We start from the raw sequence: 20,012 nt of genomic DNA, 5'->3' as shown, positions 1-20,012 counted from the left end.
ATGACCAATGTTGGGCAATTAATTACATAGTTACTTCTTCAAAAAAGTTACTGAGTTTTGCAAACAAAGTTTTTTGCAGCTGTTTACCTAAAAATGCAGCCAAGGTATTTTTTTAAATAAACATTTCAAACTATTTACAGAACAATCAGCTGTTCTGCATCAAATCTGATGCCACACAAATTATTTGTGTCACTCCAAAAATAATTTGTGTCCACTATGAGATGAAGGAGAACAACAGCCTGATCCCTGCAGGCCTGACAGCAGCAGATGTGTCACTGCTGTAACACCTGTAACACTCAGCAGTCGCCTCATTGTTCTGACACACACAACACTGTTGACTACACTACAAACTAACTACACACTAACTACACACTAACTACACAAGATTTGTGCTAAACGTGGCAAATCTCTCACATCTCAAAACCCCCATCACCCCTAAAACTTCCCCCTCCCTAAACATTTAAATGCCATGTTGCCATATCATTTTTTTGATTGGTCAACATGGTACATTTTTTCACCAATAGGAAAGGGCGGGGTTTTGGTTTTCTTTTTGCTCGCAGGCTTTCCAGCGTTTTCCTTATAAAACGACGTTTTTACAGTTTCTTCCTGTAATAAATATAAAAACCAAACATTGCAGATATTTTATCATAACTCTGGTTTTACGTGGCCGATCAACACAATTTAAAAACTGGTATAAAGTCCACACATTGTCCGTCAGTTGCTCCGTCTGTCCTGCTCACATCTCCAATGATTGTACACGTTGTCATTAACGTGGCTTCACTCCACATCAGCCGCTTTGCTAAAACACCGGTGTCGGCACATAAGGACGCTGTCACAGCCTGTCAGCGACGTTGATTAGCTGCGTATATACAAATGTGAATCGCATCATTGGCTGCACTATGGGATAATGTGGCATCGTTCTGATCCCATACAGGAGCAGCCAGTCACTGACTCACACTGAAGAACAGAATTGTTAACATATTTACTTTAATTTCAATCCAGGTTAGATTTTTTTGTGCGCAGAGATCGTGCCAGCAGTGCGCAATTGCGCACGCGCAGCTTAGAGGGAACGCTGGCTGTGACTAAACTTCATATTCAGTCAGCACTGATCAGATGCAGCAAAGTCTCTTTCATGTTTCATGCCCGGTCTGCTTCAGGAGAAACTGAACAGGATGGAGGTGGACCCCTGCCTGGTCGCTTGGATCTCCGACTACCTCACCGACAGACCACAGTACGTCAGGCTGAAGGACATCACGTCTGACACAGTGGTCAGCAGCACAGGAGCACCACAGGGAACTGTGCTGTCCCCTCTTCTCTTCACCCTGTACACCTCTGACTTCTGCTACAACTCTGAATTATGCCACATTCAGAAGTTTGCAGACGACACAGCCATCATGGGGTGTATCTGGGATGATCAGGAAGAGGAGTACAGAAGTCTGGTGAGGAACTTTGTCGCATGGAGTCACACAAACCACCTGCAACTCAACACCTCAAAGACTAAGGAACTGGTTGTGGACTTCGGGAGGTCCAGAGAAGGTCCACTGCCGGTTCAGATGGAGGGGGAGGAGGTGGAGGTGGTCAACAAGTACAAGTACCTCGGGCTGTGGGTGGACAATAAACTGGACTGGTCATGCAACACAGAGCACCTGTATAAAAAAGCACAAAGCCGACTGTACTTCCTCAGGAGGCTGAGGTCTTTTAACATTTGCAGGAAGCTCCTGAGGATGTTTTACCAGTCGGTGGTTGCTGGAGTCCTTTTCTATGCTGTGGTGTGCTGGGGGAGCAGCACAGCAAAGGAGGACTCATCCAGGCTGGAGAAACTGATCAGGAGGGCTAGCTCTGTGGTCGGCATGAAGCTGGACACTCTGGTGACAGTGGCAGAGAAAAGGACATTAAAGAAACTGATGGACATTATGGACAATGCCGGACATCCTCTGCACACGGCCATAAACAACCAGAAGAGTCTGTTCAGTGACAGGTTGCTTCTCCCCAAGACAAGAACTAACAGACTTAAAAACTCCTTTGTCCCACACGCCATCAGACTGTTTAACTCCTCTCTGGAGGGGAGAGGGAGGGGGAAACAGGAGGACAAAGGAGGGGGGAACAACTAAGCTGTAGGTGCTTTTCTACACGGTGCAATATATATTTTTTGTTTTGTTTTGTCTTCTTTTCTTATATTCGACTGTGCAATAATCACTGTGCAATAAACTCACTCAAATGAGCAATCCTATTAATCCATTTTGTATATTCTGTATCTATATATATGTGTATATATGGTGTATTTATGCTTATATCCTGACTCTCATTTCCCTTATCGTATCTGCAACATGCAACTTCTTCGGTGCTTTGCTACTGGAAACTGAATTTCCTGGAGGAACCCACCCGAGGGGTTAATAAAGTTTCATCTAATCTAATGTGCTTATCAGTCTGAGTAACTCTGGGGTAGCTTATTGAGGAGTTTGGGGTAAGAAAAGCCAAACAAAAGATAACTCCGGTATTTCAAACTACTGTTGCTTCCGATCACTCGTCACATGTATAACAGGAGCCGTGAAGCAGAACATCCAGGATGTTCGAAAACGACCATTTTGTGGTGCTTTGCTGCTCCCTGATACGGCGCAGCTACACTACACCCTGCAGGAAAGTATCTTCCTCCAACTTCAGTAGGGTCATGGGATTTACTGCCGAGGATCTGCAGGCTTCATGAACATCCCTGCTACTGTTTTCACTTCAACTCTTTCCCAAACATCGTTATAGGGAGACAGCTGCGATGTTTCAGACTGAACGAATCAGCTGGTGGAGAGAAAGGATTCTGCTGATGCACATTTGTCCAAGTTCAAAAAGAACAACAGTGCTCCATTGTAAATATGGTCAACTCACTGAATCTTACAGACAAGCCTTAAAAAGAAGCCCCACCCACCTCCTGCTCAGTCAGTTCTGCTTACAATGGGCAGCCAATCAGGAATCAATTCATATTTGTTTACTCCTAGAGGCCTTCAGGACCACACCCCCGCTCAGAAATACCTACCCAAGAGCCTCAGGAAGCAGTCTTCAGTTGGCTTCAGGGACCCAGCTGGACCTCGAGGGTCTGGAACAGCCTGCTGGATGGAAGGAGGATGGAGGCGCTCGTTTCCTTCAAGTCGCATCTTTAAATTCTTAGGACTTTTCAGAGTTTTTCTGCAACATTTCTCACTATAGTTTGATTCTGCTGCTCCTGTGAAGCCGTTTGAAAGGTGGATTTTGTGGAGCGCTGTATGAAAAGTACTACTGGGATTATCATAGAATAAAGCTGCCTCAATGAGGTCAAGTCACAGAGCTAAAAGTTCCCAAAGCATTTCTCCGCAGTTGAACTAATTTTTCTCTGATTAAATCAAACAGAGCTTCGTCTTAGCTCAGCATTAACTAAACCCACGAGGGAGTTTGTAGTTCCACAGAAGAGTAAAACGGCACCAACAAAGGACGAGTCAGTGAGAACACTTATTTTCATATCTGTGCGAGGTGATCATTTAGATTGACAGCAGTGATAAAGGCGACTCTAGCAGGGTCCAGAAATAAAAACAAGGAGCTGGAATTGAGCCGTGAGCAGTGTTTAGTATTTTTAAGCATATAAATGACAAAATAAGGACTTTGAAATACATGATACAGCAGCCCGCTCACCCACCTTTGAGACCATAAAATACTTGAGACAGAAAACCACACATCGGTTGCAGTTTTTCTCCATTTGTTTCATCGTTTTTATTTTGCCATCTCCAGTCAGGTGACAAAGGCCTCGAGTGAACAAAAAACGTTTGCAACTCTACCACCCTCCCCAACCCGATCGAGCCCCTCAAAAAAAGAAACACACACCTCACTGCAAACCGCCTCCCACATTTCGGAGGCCCACACTGCCACACACTCACGCCCTCTTAAAAACGAAACAACACTCCTCTTTTTTTGTATTTGGGGGATGGCCCCGATGGACGAGAGGTGCGAGTGCACGGGACCCTCACGCCCCCTCAAACTTCTACACAGACAAGAGACTGGCATCACGAGGGTTAATCACTGAAGTTTCTGTTCTTTTTCTTTTTTCTCTTTAAGGGAGGGGGGAAAGGGAGAAAAGAAATCTTGGTTTTAGAGCTTTGACATGCTGGGGGGGACCTCGAGTGCTCTTTACGTGCCGGCCACCACGATCCCCCGATCAGGGGAGGGGAAATAAAAATAAAAGGGACCTAGTCGCACTCAAAGGCCATGCTGGAAAGCGGTATGGCTGCTAGAGGGGCGACCTAATCCAGAATTCAGTATCTACAGGGGCAACCCTCCCTCCCTCCCACGGCTTTAACTCAAAACCAGCCCCTCCCCGACCCCTGATCCCCTTCCCTCTAAAAGGCTTTAAACCTGCTGTATTCAATCTAAAGAATATAAAAAAATAATCATACAAAAGCTGAATCCCGCTGTTATTTCAACATTCAGGAATGTGAGTGGCAAAACCAACACGTCTGAAGGCAAACAGAATACGCAGGAATTGAGCGACTGATCGTGTTTTTGTTTTGAAGTCGTTTTATATAAAGTTGCCAAACAAAACCTCAGTGATCAGGCAGAGGACCACGCAGCGAGCTGCGGCGGAACAATCCCAACAGCAAATGGAAAGGAGAAACCAAAAGGAGGAGGAGCAGAGGGGGGGGGGGAGAAATAAAAGATCAATGATGAGAGAGAGAGAGAGAGAGAGATCACAACAGAATGATTGAGGTTGTCTGTGAAGGCCGACGCTTTGGTGACAGAACCAATGAGAATGCAAGAGACTGGTTGTGGGTGGTGCTTGTTGTCCGGGCAGCAAAGTCTATCAACTCCTTATTTGCTGGCCAAGACCTTGGTAGCGACAGCACATTCCTCCCCCATGGCAGCAATCACGGTGACCTGCGGAGAGCGCACAGACACACAAACAACGTGTTCAAGTCAATCATCTGAAATGTTACACGTGCAGCTCTCGCCCTCCTCGCCATCTCCACCCTCTGCTCCCGGGTCAGGACTCCCAACCCCGAAGCCTCCAGCTACATGGAAGCTTGTCTGTGAAGCTTCTCAGTCATCCAGGTCCTCCTAGTCTAGAAGCTTCTTCAGTTCTGAACTGAAGAAGCTTCTCGGATGAGAGGTGGAACGTCTTCAAGCGACTCAAAGTCCAGACGCTTTTCTTTCCAAGACTACACGGAAGTTTAATCAATTTATGACCCAAAAACAAGGTTGTTTTTTAATACTGATGACAAACTGTTTCACAGCCCAGGAATTAGCCCACACCATTGTGCTTTAGACAGATTCACCACTGTGACAGCTACAACGGGGCTTCAGGTCGGGCTGACAAATATGAATTATATGAAAAGACTAAACTCACCATGAATTCTTCACCCGCCTCGAACTTTGACTCGATTTCCTTGCCGACTTCATTGTCGGGGACGCGCAGGTCCTCTCTGATGTCGCCGTTGTCGCTCATCAGGGACATATAGTTCTCATTGATGTTAACCAACTGCAGAAAAACAAAAAGACTTCACTGATCACATCTGCACAGACCTCAAGCTGGTCACAATAAAAACATGCGATCCACATTCTCCAGTCTGGCCACAGTTCAAAGTTTCTGAGTCCCAAATGAAGCTATTCCAGCTGTTGATTGTTAACAATCAAATTATACCAAGCCTCCATTCTGACACTAAATGTCGTGGATGGTCACGTGTAATCACCTCTGAGACCAGGAAACCCCAGCAGTGCCCAAAAATCCTTACTGAGAGGATTTGGCCATTTCCAAGCCACAGATGAAGGAAAGTTAAACTAGAGATTTTCTTTAATGATGCAAGTTATTAATGTGAAGCGTACAGGAGACAGAACCTTTACTTTTTATTTAGGTTAACCACCTAACCAGCTGTGCTCAGTTTGGTTTTGCTGTCATATGCAAAAGCCCACAGCACAAAGTAAAGACCGGCACTTCACTGAAAAATAAAACAAAGTCCATCCTGATACAGACAACTGTAGAATGAAGCCGACGAACACTTAAACGATCACGTGTTTGTTTCTGACAGAACTTTACGTGAGCAGACTGCAGCTGAGCCTCAGCACCTCTCACACTTTAACACACAGAGTGAAAACACACCTGTACACACATCTGCAGTCAGTCACCTGGAGCATAAATGCTAATTATACACCATCGGATTAAAGCAGCTGTGGTAGCACATCTGTAACATGACAGTTTAGCTGTTTGCTCTGCATGAGAAATGTATCCATGCAAAGTGCACTAATGTACATTAATTATTCGGACTCTTTGTGCCGTTTCCATAGAAACGTGTTCATTTGCAAACTCAGCATGTTTAGGTATTGGATGCTGGGCCGACTATCCCACAACGTGATAAAAATGTAAAGGTAGTGAGCAAAAGGAGGACAGTACAGAAACTTTCACTGGCTCAGAAACACACAAGACCACAACCAGTTACACTTTATTTCAAATTCTATCTGCACTGTGGTAAAGGCCTGGAACCAGCTGCGTGCAGCAGCCAGAGGTTACTCAGGGTTCATCTCAGCTGCACCGCTTCACCGATGAACCCGACCTTTGAAACCCGAGTGGTCACATCTTTATTTTAGCAGATATCTGAGCCGTTCATGTAAAGACGCCCATTTCTTAAAGCTTACGTCTCATTTTCTCCAACATGAATGTTAGTGACTGGATTATTTGCAGGCTTATTTAGCGTGAGTGGGATGAGTGAGTGGAAATGTTTCCTTCCATTCTAACATTAAAACATCCACAGGGACGATGAGGTTCAGCAGCACGTGTTCTGCTCTTATCCCAAACATTTCTCCGACTATAAAACAAACTTCAAGTCAGGTTTCTGGACTGACTGATTCACACAACAGAAAGACGCCCTGTGAATATTTCCACCTGCTGACTCACTGTTGGGAGGCAACGACTGGGAACCCAAACACCAGATGATGTATCCGCTCAACCACCATGTAGCCTTTTCAAACAGTCAGCTGACAGGAAGTACCTGATAGTCTATCCTCTTGATGGAGGGAACATCCATGTTGTGGGTGGAGGGGCACATATCTTCATACTTCTTGTTGGTGAAGATGTCGATGCCAACCAGGTTAACCTGAAGGGAAGATGAGGAATTCACAAGTGTTTAAACAAAGAAAACAGGAGCCACTGAAAGCAGCACAACAGCAACTGATCAACCTGCCAGTGTCATGCATCACACCAGCCCGGGGTCAAACTTCAATAAATGCCTAAACAGAAACCTTAGCCTACTGTCCGACGGCCTGCGTTACGGTTTCAGCTTAACCACATATTCTTTTTTATGAGGGGCTATTTTGGTTTACTTAAAGCTCGATTCTGAAGTTACACCAATTCAAAATCTGCATGAAAAGTCATCTTTGGTCCCAAGTGTTCTTCCTTCCATCAGTCTGAAAGTTTGCACTTAACTAAAAAATGCAATTAAATCTGCTGCTCCTGCAATCAGCTGCAAAATCAAACTTTTTTTTAAAACCCAAATTGAATGAGCAGAAGTTTTCCAGATTTTTTTGCCCTCACTGAATTGATTCAAAGTGACATTAAATACGGTGCAGGCTACAGGTACCCAGCTTCATCACTACCAGCCTTTATTTGGCTCAATGAGATCTTTTGTTTCAGGTCTGCTTAGTTTTAACGTGCATTTCATGTCGAGTGATGCTTATTGTGCATTTTCACTGTGTCACTGCTCTATGCAACAATCGACTGTGCTGCCATCTATCTTTAGACTTTTAGAGTCACATCATCCTGATGGAAGTAAACGTTTAATTAGATTTAAGATCTGAATCTTTCCAAGCTGAAATGGAACATTCAATAAAACGTGACATAAAAAGGTTGTTCAATTTTGTCAACTCTGGATTTTCCCTGCAAACACTTTGGCACAAAAACAGATTTTAGGTCATTGTCTGAAAGAAGAACAGACTGATTTAAAAACAGAACTTTTAAGAGTGAGGCTTAGTTTAATCTAGCATCCGAGGCCCAACCCCCGGGCCTCGGACCGGTCCGTGAGTCGTTTGGTACCGGGCCGCGAGAGTTGAGGCTCAGGTGTGAAATGTATCGGTTTTCAGCGTTATTTTGTCATCGTTTTTATCGTTAACTCGGTCTTTCTGGGTCTTTTCACGTGTGTTATGAATAAATTTTCTTTTTTCCGGTACCGGTACTAGTTTTATTTTGTTGCATTTATCCGCGACACCTTAAAGGCCGGTCCATGGTGCAAAAAAGGTTGGGGACGGCTGTTATAAGGCACAAAGTGATGAAAAATAAAAATTTCACACATTAAAATATCCGAGTTTGGTAAACCACAAAATCTTGGGAAATTCAGACAAACATCCACTGCAGCTTTACTCTCTATTCATTTTCAATTACTCAACACTTGTTTCAAATTTTGGATTTCTCCCTAAAGCTTCTGACAGGCAGATTTAAGTATTTAACCAGGTTTACAAAGCTGGGCTGTAGTAAGTCTTTGCTATAACTGAAACCTGGCTGCACAGAAGGCCGCTTCAGTCAGAAAAGCCCAGATAATTATTGGATTTCATTTTGTTAGTACTAAGATGGAGATTACCATCATGTTAATATAAATCAACCAATAAAAAGGTCAGAAGGCATCTTCAATGGGACTCAAATCTAAGGACTACATTTGTCCCATTTTGTGGTCGTGGAACACTAAACTGAAAACCCCCCCATTTTTATCATGACGGAGTCCCTTGTGAGGGCAAAGTACACAGAGGAACACTGTGAGTAAAGATAAGAAGGCCTTGTTTTAGTAAAGGCACACATCATGCAGTTTGGATCAGACAGGTTTGAAACCTGAGAATCCAGGCCGAGCCTCAGGTACTGCTCCAAAACTTTATGTTAAACTTTGCAGCTTTCAGCAGTCCTCCACCTGAAAGCTCTCAGCCTGTCTGGTCTTTACTCTGCGCGTTGTCCTGTTTCATGTTCATGGTCCCCCTTTTCTGTCCTGACCAATGCTCTTTACCATGCGGTACAAAATGATCTGAAATAAAAGAAGAGGACTAAACAGCTTCTGAGTTTACCTTAGCATGTCCGTGCTTGCCGGTCTTGGAGGTTGACATCTCCACAATTTTGCAGGGACGACCCTTCAGCACCACGTAGCCGTTCTTACGCAGAGCAGAGCACTGCATGGGGTAGGTGGCGGAGGCGCCAGACTCACCAGTCTGGAAATCGAGATCGGGATCTGCCATGGTGCGATGGGTCTGGGGCGCTGGTGGAGACAGTTACACATCACTAACCCCGAAATCAAGCACAGAAATTTATATCGACAGACTTCCACACTAAGCAGTCACAGGGTTAGGTTCTCGTGGAGAAAGACATGGCATTAACACGACAGCGAGCAAAAATCAGAAGGTAACCTGACCTAGTCAAGTGTACACTTGAAACAGATGACCACGTTCAATACACCTCTTACATCTGTCCAATAGCATCCTGATTTCAAAGCTTCTGATGTCAAGTGTTACGGGGAAAAACCCTGTAAAATGACCCAGTAATTATTCCACTTTCATACATTTGCCAAATTGTGGTTAAATTACAACAGTTTTGGCATCCCTGACCCTGGTCAAATATAATAGTTGTTCTGTACATAACAGAGGACTTAAAGTGTCGGCGTTGGTGTTTTCACAGTAGTTAATGAGGGAAAACATGAATCTCATGACAGTTGTCAACAGCAGCCTGATGTAGATAGAGTCCTGTGAATTAAATGTTTGCAATGTTTGTCAGAGTTTAATGCTTGCTGGAAAAACATTGATTCTACTTCAACTCAGCTAAAGCTTAAGGAGTTTCATGATATTTAAACATGCCTGATTGTGGCTTTGATTTTGACCCAATGTAAACCACAGCCCCCGACTGCTTCCCCATTTTTAAAGGGTTGAAACACTACCTTGGGCATACATTGATTAAAAAAAAGCAATTCAATACAGCCTTGTTTAATATATTAACATTAATACCAAAGAAAAAGCAAATTAGGGGATTTTGCTGTAAACATTGCAATTTTTAAAAATTATGTAAAAAAAAAAAAGTGTTTCTACTTTAATAAATCTGCTATGCTCGGCTGAGTTTTGAGCCACTTTAACAGTTTTCTTTCCTGCTTTGATTTAGACTACCGCAGCCTTTTCCTGGGCCCCACAGAGCTCTCTGCTACTTTTAGGTAGATATCGCGAGATTTCTATTGTAAAATAAATAAATAAATGAATAAAGGTGCAGTCCTCTTGATCTGCTGGGAAATTAATTTGAGTGTGATCCGAGTTATACATTTTGAATATCCAATTTGAAAAAGAAAAAAAATCCCTAAGCTCCGCCGAAACGTGGACGTCGCCACCCCGGCTCGACACGAGGCTGGACGGCTGCGCCACTTCTCAATCTGCCGCAGCAGTTTTATCGCAAATGTTAGCAAGCCCAGTGGACGCATGAAGTTCAAAGTCAAAATTCACTCGCAGCCACTTCTTCGCCCCATCGGTGCCACATAAATAAATTAAAGGTTAATCTTTTAATGATCAGAAGTTAAGCTGGCTCAGAGTTTACAAATGTAACATAGCGCTGTGAAGACAGCAGAGAATAGTGCATCAAACGCTAAAATTAGCACGTTTTATTCTGGATGTTTTGGTTTATAACCATTTATTGTAACGCTATCGGGACAGGATTTCGATGCCGCGAGATTTGCGGCTGGCCAACGTGCGCTGCTGTTTCACAAACACCAAGTCCCGTTATCCGAGCTAACGCGCTGCTAGCGGCGGCTAACCGAGCTAGCCGTCCATTCAGCTCGGTCCAAATAAAGGCGCGGATTAATCTCGGATCGACAGCGGACCGGGTACAAACCATCAGTCTGTTTTTTCCTGATCGGCCCGCCGGGTCGTCGGTTAACAGTGCGGATTTTAACCGCGAACCGAAGACAAGAGCGTTAGCGCGGAGAATGACAAGCAGCTTCCACGGAGCGCGCCGCCGAAGGCCGCATGTCCCTTTGATTCAGCATGCTAGCGCTAGTCGGAACATGGACACCCACACCCTACCCTGCCACCGACTACATCCACCGGGAAACCGACTAACTACTCCCTCGGCATCTCAAACCAGTACATGACTACTTTAATACCTCTGAAATCGTTAATGGGTCACCTAAAAACCGCTAAAGTCCACCGTTTATCCCCCCCAAGGCAGCAACACGCGCCATGCCACACTTACCTTCCAAGAAAAAGAGGACCTAAAGTGCGCATGCGCGGCCAACTTGACTGCAGCATCCGTAGAGGAAGAAAGGAGGGGAGGGGCGTTTATGTGTTCCGGTAGCAGCCTGGCAGAAAGGGATGCCAAGTCTGAAGGAAACATGGCAACCCGGCCAAGAGAATACAAAAATACTACTTTTTTAAAAAAAAATCCTGGTAATGTACTTACACAATGGTATGGATTAGATTTAGGTTGGCTAATATTTTGTTAAACACGAGGTATTTATTTCTAATACTTAATATTGGGCATGAGGTCTTTTTATTACAACAAATGTGATGTACAGAGCTTTACTAGGTACAGAGGGATAAAGTTGATGAGTCATACCATGACGATATGGGAGAGTTACTGAAGGTAGGTTAAGAAAAAAGGTAACGATCAGATCAGCAGAATAGCTTCATGCATGTCTGAGGGTGGTGCAGGGCACTGAGACAGTGGGGAGGTGTGCTGTAGAAGTGACAGGCCTGGTTTGAGTCCCTACATGTTTGCAGTGATGGTGCACAGACTGACAGATAAGGTCTGTCAGGATGCTCTGTGGACTATGGTATTGCAGATGATATTGTGAGCTGTAGTGACAGCAGGGAGCACGTGGCAGAGAGGTAGAGGTATGCACTGGTGAGAAAAGGGATGAAAATCAGAAGAAAAAAGACATTTATGAATGACAGGGAGATCGGTGTAGCAGTGAGGCTGCAAGGAGCAGAGGTAGTGAAGATAGATGAGTTTAAATACCTGAGGTCAACCAGCCAAAGCAATGGACAGTGAATAAGAGAGTGCAGGCAGAGTCGAGTGGGTGCAGATGTTTATTTGTGACAGAAGGATAGCAGCAAGACTGAAAGGGAAGGTTTTCAAGATGGTAGCGATGCCTGCTGTGATGTATGAATTGGACACGGTGGTACTGACAACAAAAACAGGAGGAAGAGCTGAAGATGTTAATTAAAACATCAGAGGAACAGCTCAGGTTGAGAAGCAAGGCTGTGATGGTTTGGACATGTGCAGAGGAAGGACTGGGGTTATAATGGACAAAGGATGATGAAGATGGAACTAGCGGAAAGGAGGAAGACCTCACCTCAGAGAAGGTTCATGGATGTAGTGGAGGAAGACATGCAGAACGTTGGTGAGGTGTTTTGTTGAACCTTAATAAACTGCTCCTAGATATTTACATGACCTAGTGGCAAGAATAAATCGCCATTAGGCGATCATATACATGACATTCGTATTCATGTATAACATAGAATCAGTGAATTTTCTCTAACGCCTCCTAGTGGCAAAACTCCTTCCATCTTCTTAGGACACTCCTCACTCCTTCAGTACATTTAATACTAATTTAAAGTACTGATAAATATGTAAAGATCCTTTTACTCTGTAGATGCTATGAAGTTTAAGGTCTCCATCCATTAGTTTGGCTTTAACCATATGTTGCTTCAACATAACACATTCAGCATTAATGTTAGCCGAGAAACGTGTACTAATGCCCCAGATCCCATCAGGGGTACTGGCTGTGTGATGTCCTCTTTAATTCTTTGTGTGCGGTACGTTTCTGAAACTTGTTATTTTGGTTTTTCGTAGTCACTTGGATGAGTGGCAGAACGTTTCTCCCGCTGAAAACGTTACATCCTGATGAACAGAATCAACGTTTTGGGATTTCCTTACCTGGATCGAGCATGCATTAAGACGTTACATGGTAGAGTGTGAACATAATGTGCAGATGCACTGAGCTTTGGTCACTCTTGGTGGTTCTCTGTAGTTTCCCTGAAGCCCATGCAGTGACCAGCTCAGTGTTTGATGGATAAAGGAACATGCATGTGTCTACAGTTAAAAAGGATTTGGCTACTTCCTGATTTATTTGAATCTATTTTGCACATTTGTCACACTTAAACATTTCTGATAAAACAAATTTTAATGTTAGTCAGAGAGGTGCAGTCCTCCTGATCTGCTGCCCAGTTGCCTCTTAAACTAGTTGTGCCTCCCTCACCAGTAAAAACTGCAAACAAGTGTTTGTGATAATGGACAACAAGTGTTTCACATCACTGTGGAGGAACTTTGGCCCACTCTTCTTTGAAGAAATGTTTTAATTCAGCCACACTGGAGGATATTCCAGGATGAATGGGATGTTTAAGGTCATCCCAAAGGACCTCAGTCAGCTTTAAGTCTGGCAGCTTTTTTCCCAACTAGGTGTTCCGATGTTTTCAGATGACACGCTCTGGTTCTTTAAACGTTCCTTTTAGCTCTACTTCCATTTCTTCAAGATGCTTTACTTTTTTGTCAGTGGAAATAAAAACGTGTTCTTTATAACTTGCCTTGTTAAATAAAGCTTACACTGAATAACAACACCATCTGGTACAAATTGGTATTACCCTAAAGTACAGCCTTGCCACATTCAGTTATCTTTTTAACAACATACATGGATGTTTTGTACATAAAGTCAATTTTTCCAGACCGCTTTGAATATATAGGAAGGCAACAATAACTTAATTAACGAGTTGTTACAACCAGGGTGTGCAGAGGAGCACAAAGCTTGCAGCAGATGTGCAACAGCAGCAGAAGACCACGCCCGTTGAGCCTCCTGAGGTTACAGACCACACAGGCTCACTAAAAGTTAGCCACAGGAGAGTGCAAAAATGTTGCCTGGTCTGCAACATTCAGATGGAAGAAAGGTAATTTAACTGACTTTGAATGTGGCATGGTTGTGGCGTCAGAATTTGTGAATGTGAAGCCAACAAACCTGCAGCAACTGTGCGATGCTTTCATCTCAATATGGAACAAAATCTCTGAGGAGTGTTTCCGGGACTGTTTGTGAATCTGTGCTGCAGCCTGTAGAAACTCTGGGACTAAAACAAATGAGTGTTTTTCCTATTAGGTCTTTATCTCACTCAGAACACAGAAGCTGCCGTGTGACTCGGGTATGAATAAAGAGAGCGGGTCAGGTGTGGTTGCTGTACAAGGAGAGGACATTTATTGTAGAATTCCCAACACCACAGATGCGTGTTACCAGGTCGAGGTTGTCTTTTGATTGATTCCAGTGATTCAGACGGGGTGAAAACTCACATGCATGTCACACACCTGTGCACACACCTGCTCACCTCCACGCACGCGCACACACACACACTCACGCACACTCAGAGGCTAACAATCGTACATATGTTCACAGTCTTGATACGTACAAAAATTGAAATACAAATACAAATAATACCACAATAAAAACATTGTACTGTTTGATTTTTTTTTAGAAATTCTTATAGCTATGTTCTCTATTCTGTAGAAAGACAACTATGCTTTAATAAGTGAACATTATTTTTTTGTCTTTCTCTAAAATGATCAGTAGGATATCATCATCATAACGAAAATTCTTACAGTATATATCTCTTTTTTTAATCTATGGTTTCTCAAGCTGACCCTGCCTCCTGACCTTTATTCACAGGGTGCTGCTAACATCCTGCACATGTAAAAGGCTTCAGCTGGCCTTAACGCGCCATCACTCGCCCCCTCCACCATCTCTTTTAAAAACAGCAAAAGAAGATCAAGTAAAGGATGGAGCAGCTTCCTTCTATAAACACAAACGCGTACAGTCAGCAAAGGCTCAGCTCCAGCCTTTAAGAAGACGCTCCTGCTCGCTCTTTACCAGCTGCACTCTGGAAATGATCGTGAACATAAAAACTTTAATGGTAAACGTGTGATCCTCCAGTGTGCAGTTCAGCAGATAAAAGCCCAGCTGTTGTTTTCAGCTCAGAGATGTAGGGTACACAGTCAGACGTCCCCCGCCCCACCGCGTATTGCCTCAAATTTACAACTCATAACAAGTAACGTAAAAAACATGAATGCCATCATGCAAAAACGAAATAAAGGCAAATGAATTATGGAGAGAAAAATCCAAACTAAACTTTTGAGCTTAGTCCCCCTAAAGCGTCGACAGATTCACAAAGGGATGAACCAGAAAAGAAAGGATAAAAAGCTAGACTGTCATTATTTTCTTTGTCTGTCCTTAACATCAAAGTGAGTATTTACACGAGTGCACACAGCAGCGTGGACAGACGAGAGTAAAAACCTCCAGAAGGTGGCGCCTACTCTACAGCTGAGTTCTTCCTGTGAGAAAATGACGGGAATACTTTTGTTGTTGTGTTGCTGTTGCAGCAATGGTACAATATCTACAACCTCCCTCCCCCTGCTGGGAACAAACCGGGACAAAGCAGCCGGCTGTGCAGCAGCTCCGCGACACTCGCTGCTCGTCTGAACTGTTGTAGCCTCCGACGGGGAAGAACAGCAGCAGCATCAGTGTTCACACTGTGAGAAACGCCGTCTGCACGGCCTCGTGGTTTCCTGCTGGAACAAAGAGCTACATCGGTCTGAGACAAAACATTTAACCGCCATCGTTATCGGCGTGACAACAAGCAGCTTATCCACACTAAGCCTGGGTGTTTTAGAATTTCAACACACACATTTGTTGGTTTTTGGAAGCACCGATTCAGCTTCTTCCAGTTCACATATAAGACACAGCTTTGGCTCTGCAGGTTTGGATATCTGCAGATAGATTCCAGTGTTAAATTCATAACGTGTATTAGCCACTGTGAGGAAGAGCCTTCATGTTTGAGTCTTTCCTCCATAAAGATGACATCTGACGTCCTCCCCCGTATCCTTAACGGGTTCTGACACCTCAATAATACCAATAAACATGTGGTTTGATCACCATTGAAAAGGTTCTTTGCTTTTCAACCCAGAAGCTGCCTATACTGCCGATACAGCTCTAGTAAGCTGCAGAGGCCACAGTGATGCACACCCAGTGGTTTTGCTCTCGACGCAGGCCTGAAATATGACAGAAGCTGCTCACATAACAGAAAACATGCATCCGAGGGGGACAGCGTCAGGGCTCGACTCAGACTTTGCTCTCTTCGGTTCGTAGAACGTGTACTGAACGGGTATGGATTACTAAAAAAGTAAAAATTATTACTGATAAGCTCAGCGTGAGCGTCTATTTTGCACTCGGCCATCATTTCTCATGTCAGCACAGTCTCATAACAAAACATGAAAGTCGTGACAAGGCAAACTGTTTTTGTCATGTTCATGGACACAAACTGTCAGGTTATTTTTATGAGCCCAGACTGATTAAAGTAAGGGTTAAAAACGGGGTTAGACTTGTCACCACAAAACTGTAGCTAGATTTGTCACTGATTAATAGAAAGCTTTGAGACTGTGTTAGTCATTTAACCTCCTCAGACCTGAACTCTTCCACGGCAGCATGTTTAATTTCTCTTTGATATTTGGGCTGATTGGGGCCTGATGATTATTTAAACACAGAATTACCAGATTTTTTTTTTTTACCTGATTTTTGTTTCTAAGAAACATCAGAGCCACATATGAGGATATTTGTTTAAAATTTCGATACAACAGTGGCAGTAAAACGTCCTCGTAAGTGGATATCAGGCCCTTGTAGAGCAAAATTGAGTATTTTGGTCTAAATAAGCCACATCTGTGGACGCCAGGTCCTGGGAGGTTAAGGTCACACTAACTCTCTTTCCACTGCGTCATTCACATCTCTTCCTCTGCTTTTGAGAAACTAACAAAACAATTTCTCTCTGAGGATTTTTTAACTTCTTCTAAAGCCTGAAATTCTTTATTTGAAAGATTCTGCAAAGCGAGTCGCTTTTGGCTATAAATAAGTCTTTGCCATGATCTCTATTCTTTTAACACTACCTTAAATAAAGCCATCTGTGCGCACCCCTCTCACTTCTTACTGAGTCAAATGTGCATCGAGACAAAGGAAGGCGATTATTTCGAGGGACTAGTTTGTCTCAGCAGAAACTTAAAGGCAGCCAGAAACCACGTTGTGTGCAGGTGACAAAACATCCTCACGATCGTCAACGTTCATTTGGTGGCGCTCAAATCCACAAAACTGTCAGATCCAGCAGGCTTAGTGTGGACACTCATGCTTCTAACCTAATTTAATCACAGTATAAGAAGCAGTACCAGCTTTCACTGTGACACGCCAAACCACCTGCCGCTGTGCCCGCAGTGTGAACACTGCTGTGATGTAAAGTCACTGATGTGCTACACTCTGCAGCTCCTCACTCAATCGAACGGGGAGGTCGAAGGCTACTCGGCATGTCCACAGCAGCCGTTGGCCTGCAGGGGAGGAGGAGGCGTCGTCCGCCGACAGCACGAGGAGTCGCCTTTGCTCAGCAGGCAGTGGCACCGTCCGCGGGGGCCCTGTAGTGCCCCCTGCAGCTGGAGGGGGGGGTGTGTGGGGTGGGCACACTCCTGCAGTTTTCTCCTGATGCTCAATTGTCCGTTTATCCACAAACACACGCACGCGCACACATTTACACACACATACACCGTCCTCCTGTCATCCCTCCATCCCTCAGTGGCCAATGTTCGGGGTGAAGAAAACAAGGGTTGCGGGTCCAAGAGGTGGAAGGGTTACCAGTTCATCATGGAGCTTCTGTTGAGGGTCATGAAGAAGACTTGACTGCTGCCTCCAGAACGCACCGAGGCGAAGAAGACCTGCAGGGAGAGGGCAGCACGTCATACAGGTGTGTTTCAGGTGTGGCGCCTTCGCTCGTGTGCGCTGTGTGTGCACAGACTCACCTTGTCGTTCCTCTCCGTCAGGAACTTCAGTCGCTGAGCTCGCTTGTGCATGAAAACTCCGTCGAGGTGTCCCGTCTCCACGGACCGGATCTCAATGGCCTTCTCTCCCCAGCCCATGATCTGATTGGAGTGGATGTAGGCTGCAGGGGAGGAAAGGGTGCACACGCACACACACACAAACACACACACACACACACACACACACACACAGAAGGGGGTTGGACAGGAGAAGACTCAGCACCAGTCTCACACCCAGGCCAGTCACACCTCGAGGCCTCCTCCGCCTCACTTCCGGGAGATTATTGCAGCAGTTTCTGACGGATGTGAACGACCAGCGTTGGGAGAGACGCGTCGCAGGCCTGCTGTCTGGCAAACCTCGTCGCTTTGATGTAAAGCAGTTATCTGAGCTGCCACATTGCACCGGGCTGTCCAGCAGCAGTGTCATTACAGCGTTTAAGGGCAAAGTCAGCCTGTGAAACACTGTGAAACGTGAGTCCGCAGGGTGGAGGCCAGTAAATGATGACAGCTCGCCCAGCTGTGCACAGCCGTGGCCTTTTAAAATGAACACTCCCCTAAAATAATGGTGAAGTCTCAAGAAGGTTTAGCGGGAAATGTTTGTTTGTGATGTGCACTACAGTGGGAAAGTTCAGGATCTCCTTATTTCTGCTGTGTGAGGTTTCTCTGCTTTATTCTGTTAATGCTGCCTCTCTCAGACCAGCGCGCTCTCAGAGAAAATGAACCTTAATCTCAAGAGTTTCACTTGCTGGTTGAATGAGGGTTAAAAAAGATAAAGAGATAAATATTTAAGCCCCAGAAGTTTCAGCTTCTTTTTTAAATCATAAGAAGAAGTTTGATTTTATACATTTTATTGTGTTGCTTAATTTCTGATAAAAGTGAGAAATTGTAAATGGCCTGTATTTGTATTTGTATAGCACTTTACTCAGTCCCAAAGGACCCCAAAGTGCTTTACACATCCACACAGTCACACACTGGTGATGGCAGCTACATTGTAGCCACAGCCACCCTGGGGCGCACTGACAGAGGCGAGGCTGCCGGACACTGGCGCCACCGGGCCCTCCGACCACCACCAGTAGGCAACGGGTGAAGTGTCTTGCCCAAGGACACAACGACCGAGACTGTCGGAGCCGGAGCTCGAACCAGCAACCTTCCGATTACAAGGCGAACTCCCAACTCTTGAGCCACGATCGCCCCAGAAGATCATAATTATAAATCTATATATACCTTTTTACCAGTTTATTTGTTTTACATTTATTTCCCCCTCATAGTGGATGTGTGTAACACTGTATGAGGAAAAACTTAAATTATCACTCAGATGTATCCTCTTCCTGTTCACGCCCCAAATGACCTGTATAAATATACAGGATGGAGCTGATTGGGTGTAAATTTTTTCTCTCTACTCCAGGGGTCCCCAGTCCCAGGCCTCGAGGGCCGGTGTCCCTGCAGGTTTTAGATGTGTCCTTGATCCATCACAGCTGATTTGAATGGATAAATGACCTCCTCAACATGTCCTGAAGTTCTGCAGAGGCTGGTAATGAGCTAATCATGTGATACAGGTGTGTTGACCCAGGGTGAGATCTAAAACCTGCAGGACACCGGCCCTCGAGGCCTGGGATTGGGGACCCCTGCTCTACTCTATTACATATGTTACTTGCATGCTGTGTGCAGTATAGTTCTTGATCAGGCTGATGAAGGTTAATTAATAAATGTTGCTGGAGCTTTGACCTCTTTAGATCTTTGTTCTCTTTCATGCACTTTCACAGTGCAGTGAAGTTGTGCCAGAAGCTTCCATTTCATTTATATTAATGCGTCACCAGAATACTGGAGGGAAAGTCTCTAAACTACAAGCTCAGGAAAAGTGGCACTAATAGATTTTTTGATATCTTTTCTTTTATCAGAAGTTATTAAAACCGTGTTCAGGCCGGTCCACCTGGTCACCCAGGGTCAGTGCAGCTTCTTGGTGCTTCTTTTTATTCTCATGTGGGAGAAAAGACAAAAAGGGTCCCACATACGGAGGATCGGGATCGGTTGGGTGTTTATAAGCGCAGCGGAGAGTTAAATAAGTCAGGCGTTTAAGTTTTTATGGGGTGGGGGAGGGGTCGAAGCCGGGCTTGGCTGTGAGACAATCTGGTCTGACAGTTAAATACACAAAAACATGTTAACAGGAGACGATGCC

At 44.6% G+C, this 20,012-nt stretch overlaps 1 protein-coding gene, 1 long non-coding RNA gene and 1 pseudogene across 3 annotated transcripts in view; 1 reads left to right on the top strand and 2 right to left on the bottom strand.

The window, feature by feature from the left end:
* Positions 1–3,568: 3,568 nt before the first annotated feature.
* Positions 3,569–11,359, bottom strand: LOC308385492 (eukaryotic translation initiation factor 5A-1-like; annotated as a pseudogene). The gene is made up of 5 exons (XR_013974716.1): positions 11,204–11,359; positions 9,049–9,236; positions 6,996–7,100; positions 5,360–5,491; positions 3,569–4,890 (listed from the first exon to the last, which is right to left on the bottom strand). The product of XR_013974716.1 is annotated as a eukaryotic translation initiation factor 5A-1-like (transcript).
* Positions 11,360–11,503: 144 nt separating this feature from the next.
* On the top strand, positions 11,504–16,890 carry LOC308385493. The gene is made up of 2 exons (XR_013969534.1): positions 11,504–12,353; positions 12,806–16,890. It is a non-coding gene; the product is annotated as an uncharacterized lncRNA (long non-coding RNA).
* The window catches only part of tnikb (TRAF2 and NCK interacting kinase b), a 71,830-nt gene continuing 65,982 nt past the window's right edge, over positions 14,165–20,012 (bottom strand). The window contains exons 30-31 of the mRNA XM_080864441.1: positions 17,819–17,958; positions 14,165–17,734 (exon numbers count right to left, since the gene is read on the bottom strand). Coding sequence (XP_080720567.1) covers positions 17,651–17,734; positions 17,819–17,958 — 224 coding nt within the window. The 3' untranslated portion in view covers positions 14,165–17,650. The remainder of the gene's footprint in view (positions 17,735–17,818; positions 17,959–20,012) is intronic.

The sequence above is a fragment of the Rhamphochromis sp. 'chilingali' genome (genome assembly GCF_963969265.1).
Source record: "Rhamphochromis sp. 'chilingali' genome assembly, chromosome: 18".
NCBI classification, from domain to species: Eukaryota; Metazoa; Chordata; class Actinopteri; order Cichliformes; family Cichlidae; genus Rhamphochromis; species Rhamphochromis sp. 'chilingali'.
Note: the sequence above shows the minus strand (reverse complement) of the source record. Positions and strands in the feature narration are given on the sequence as shown.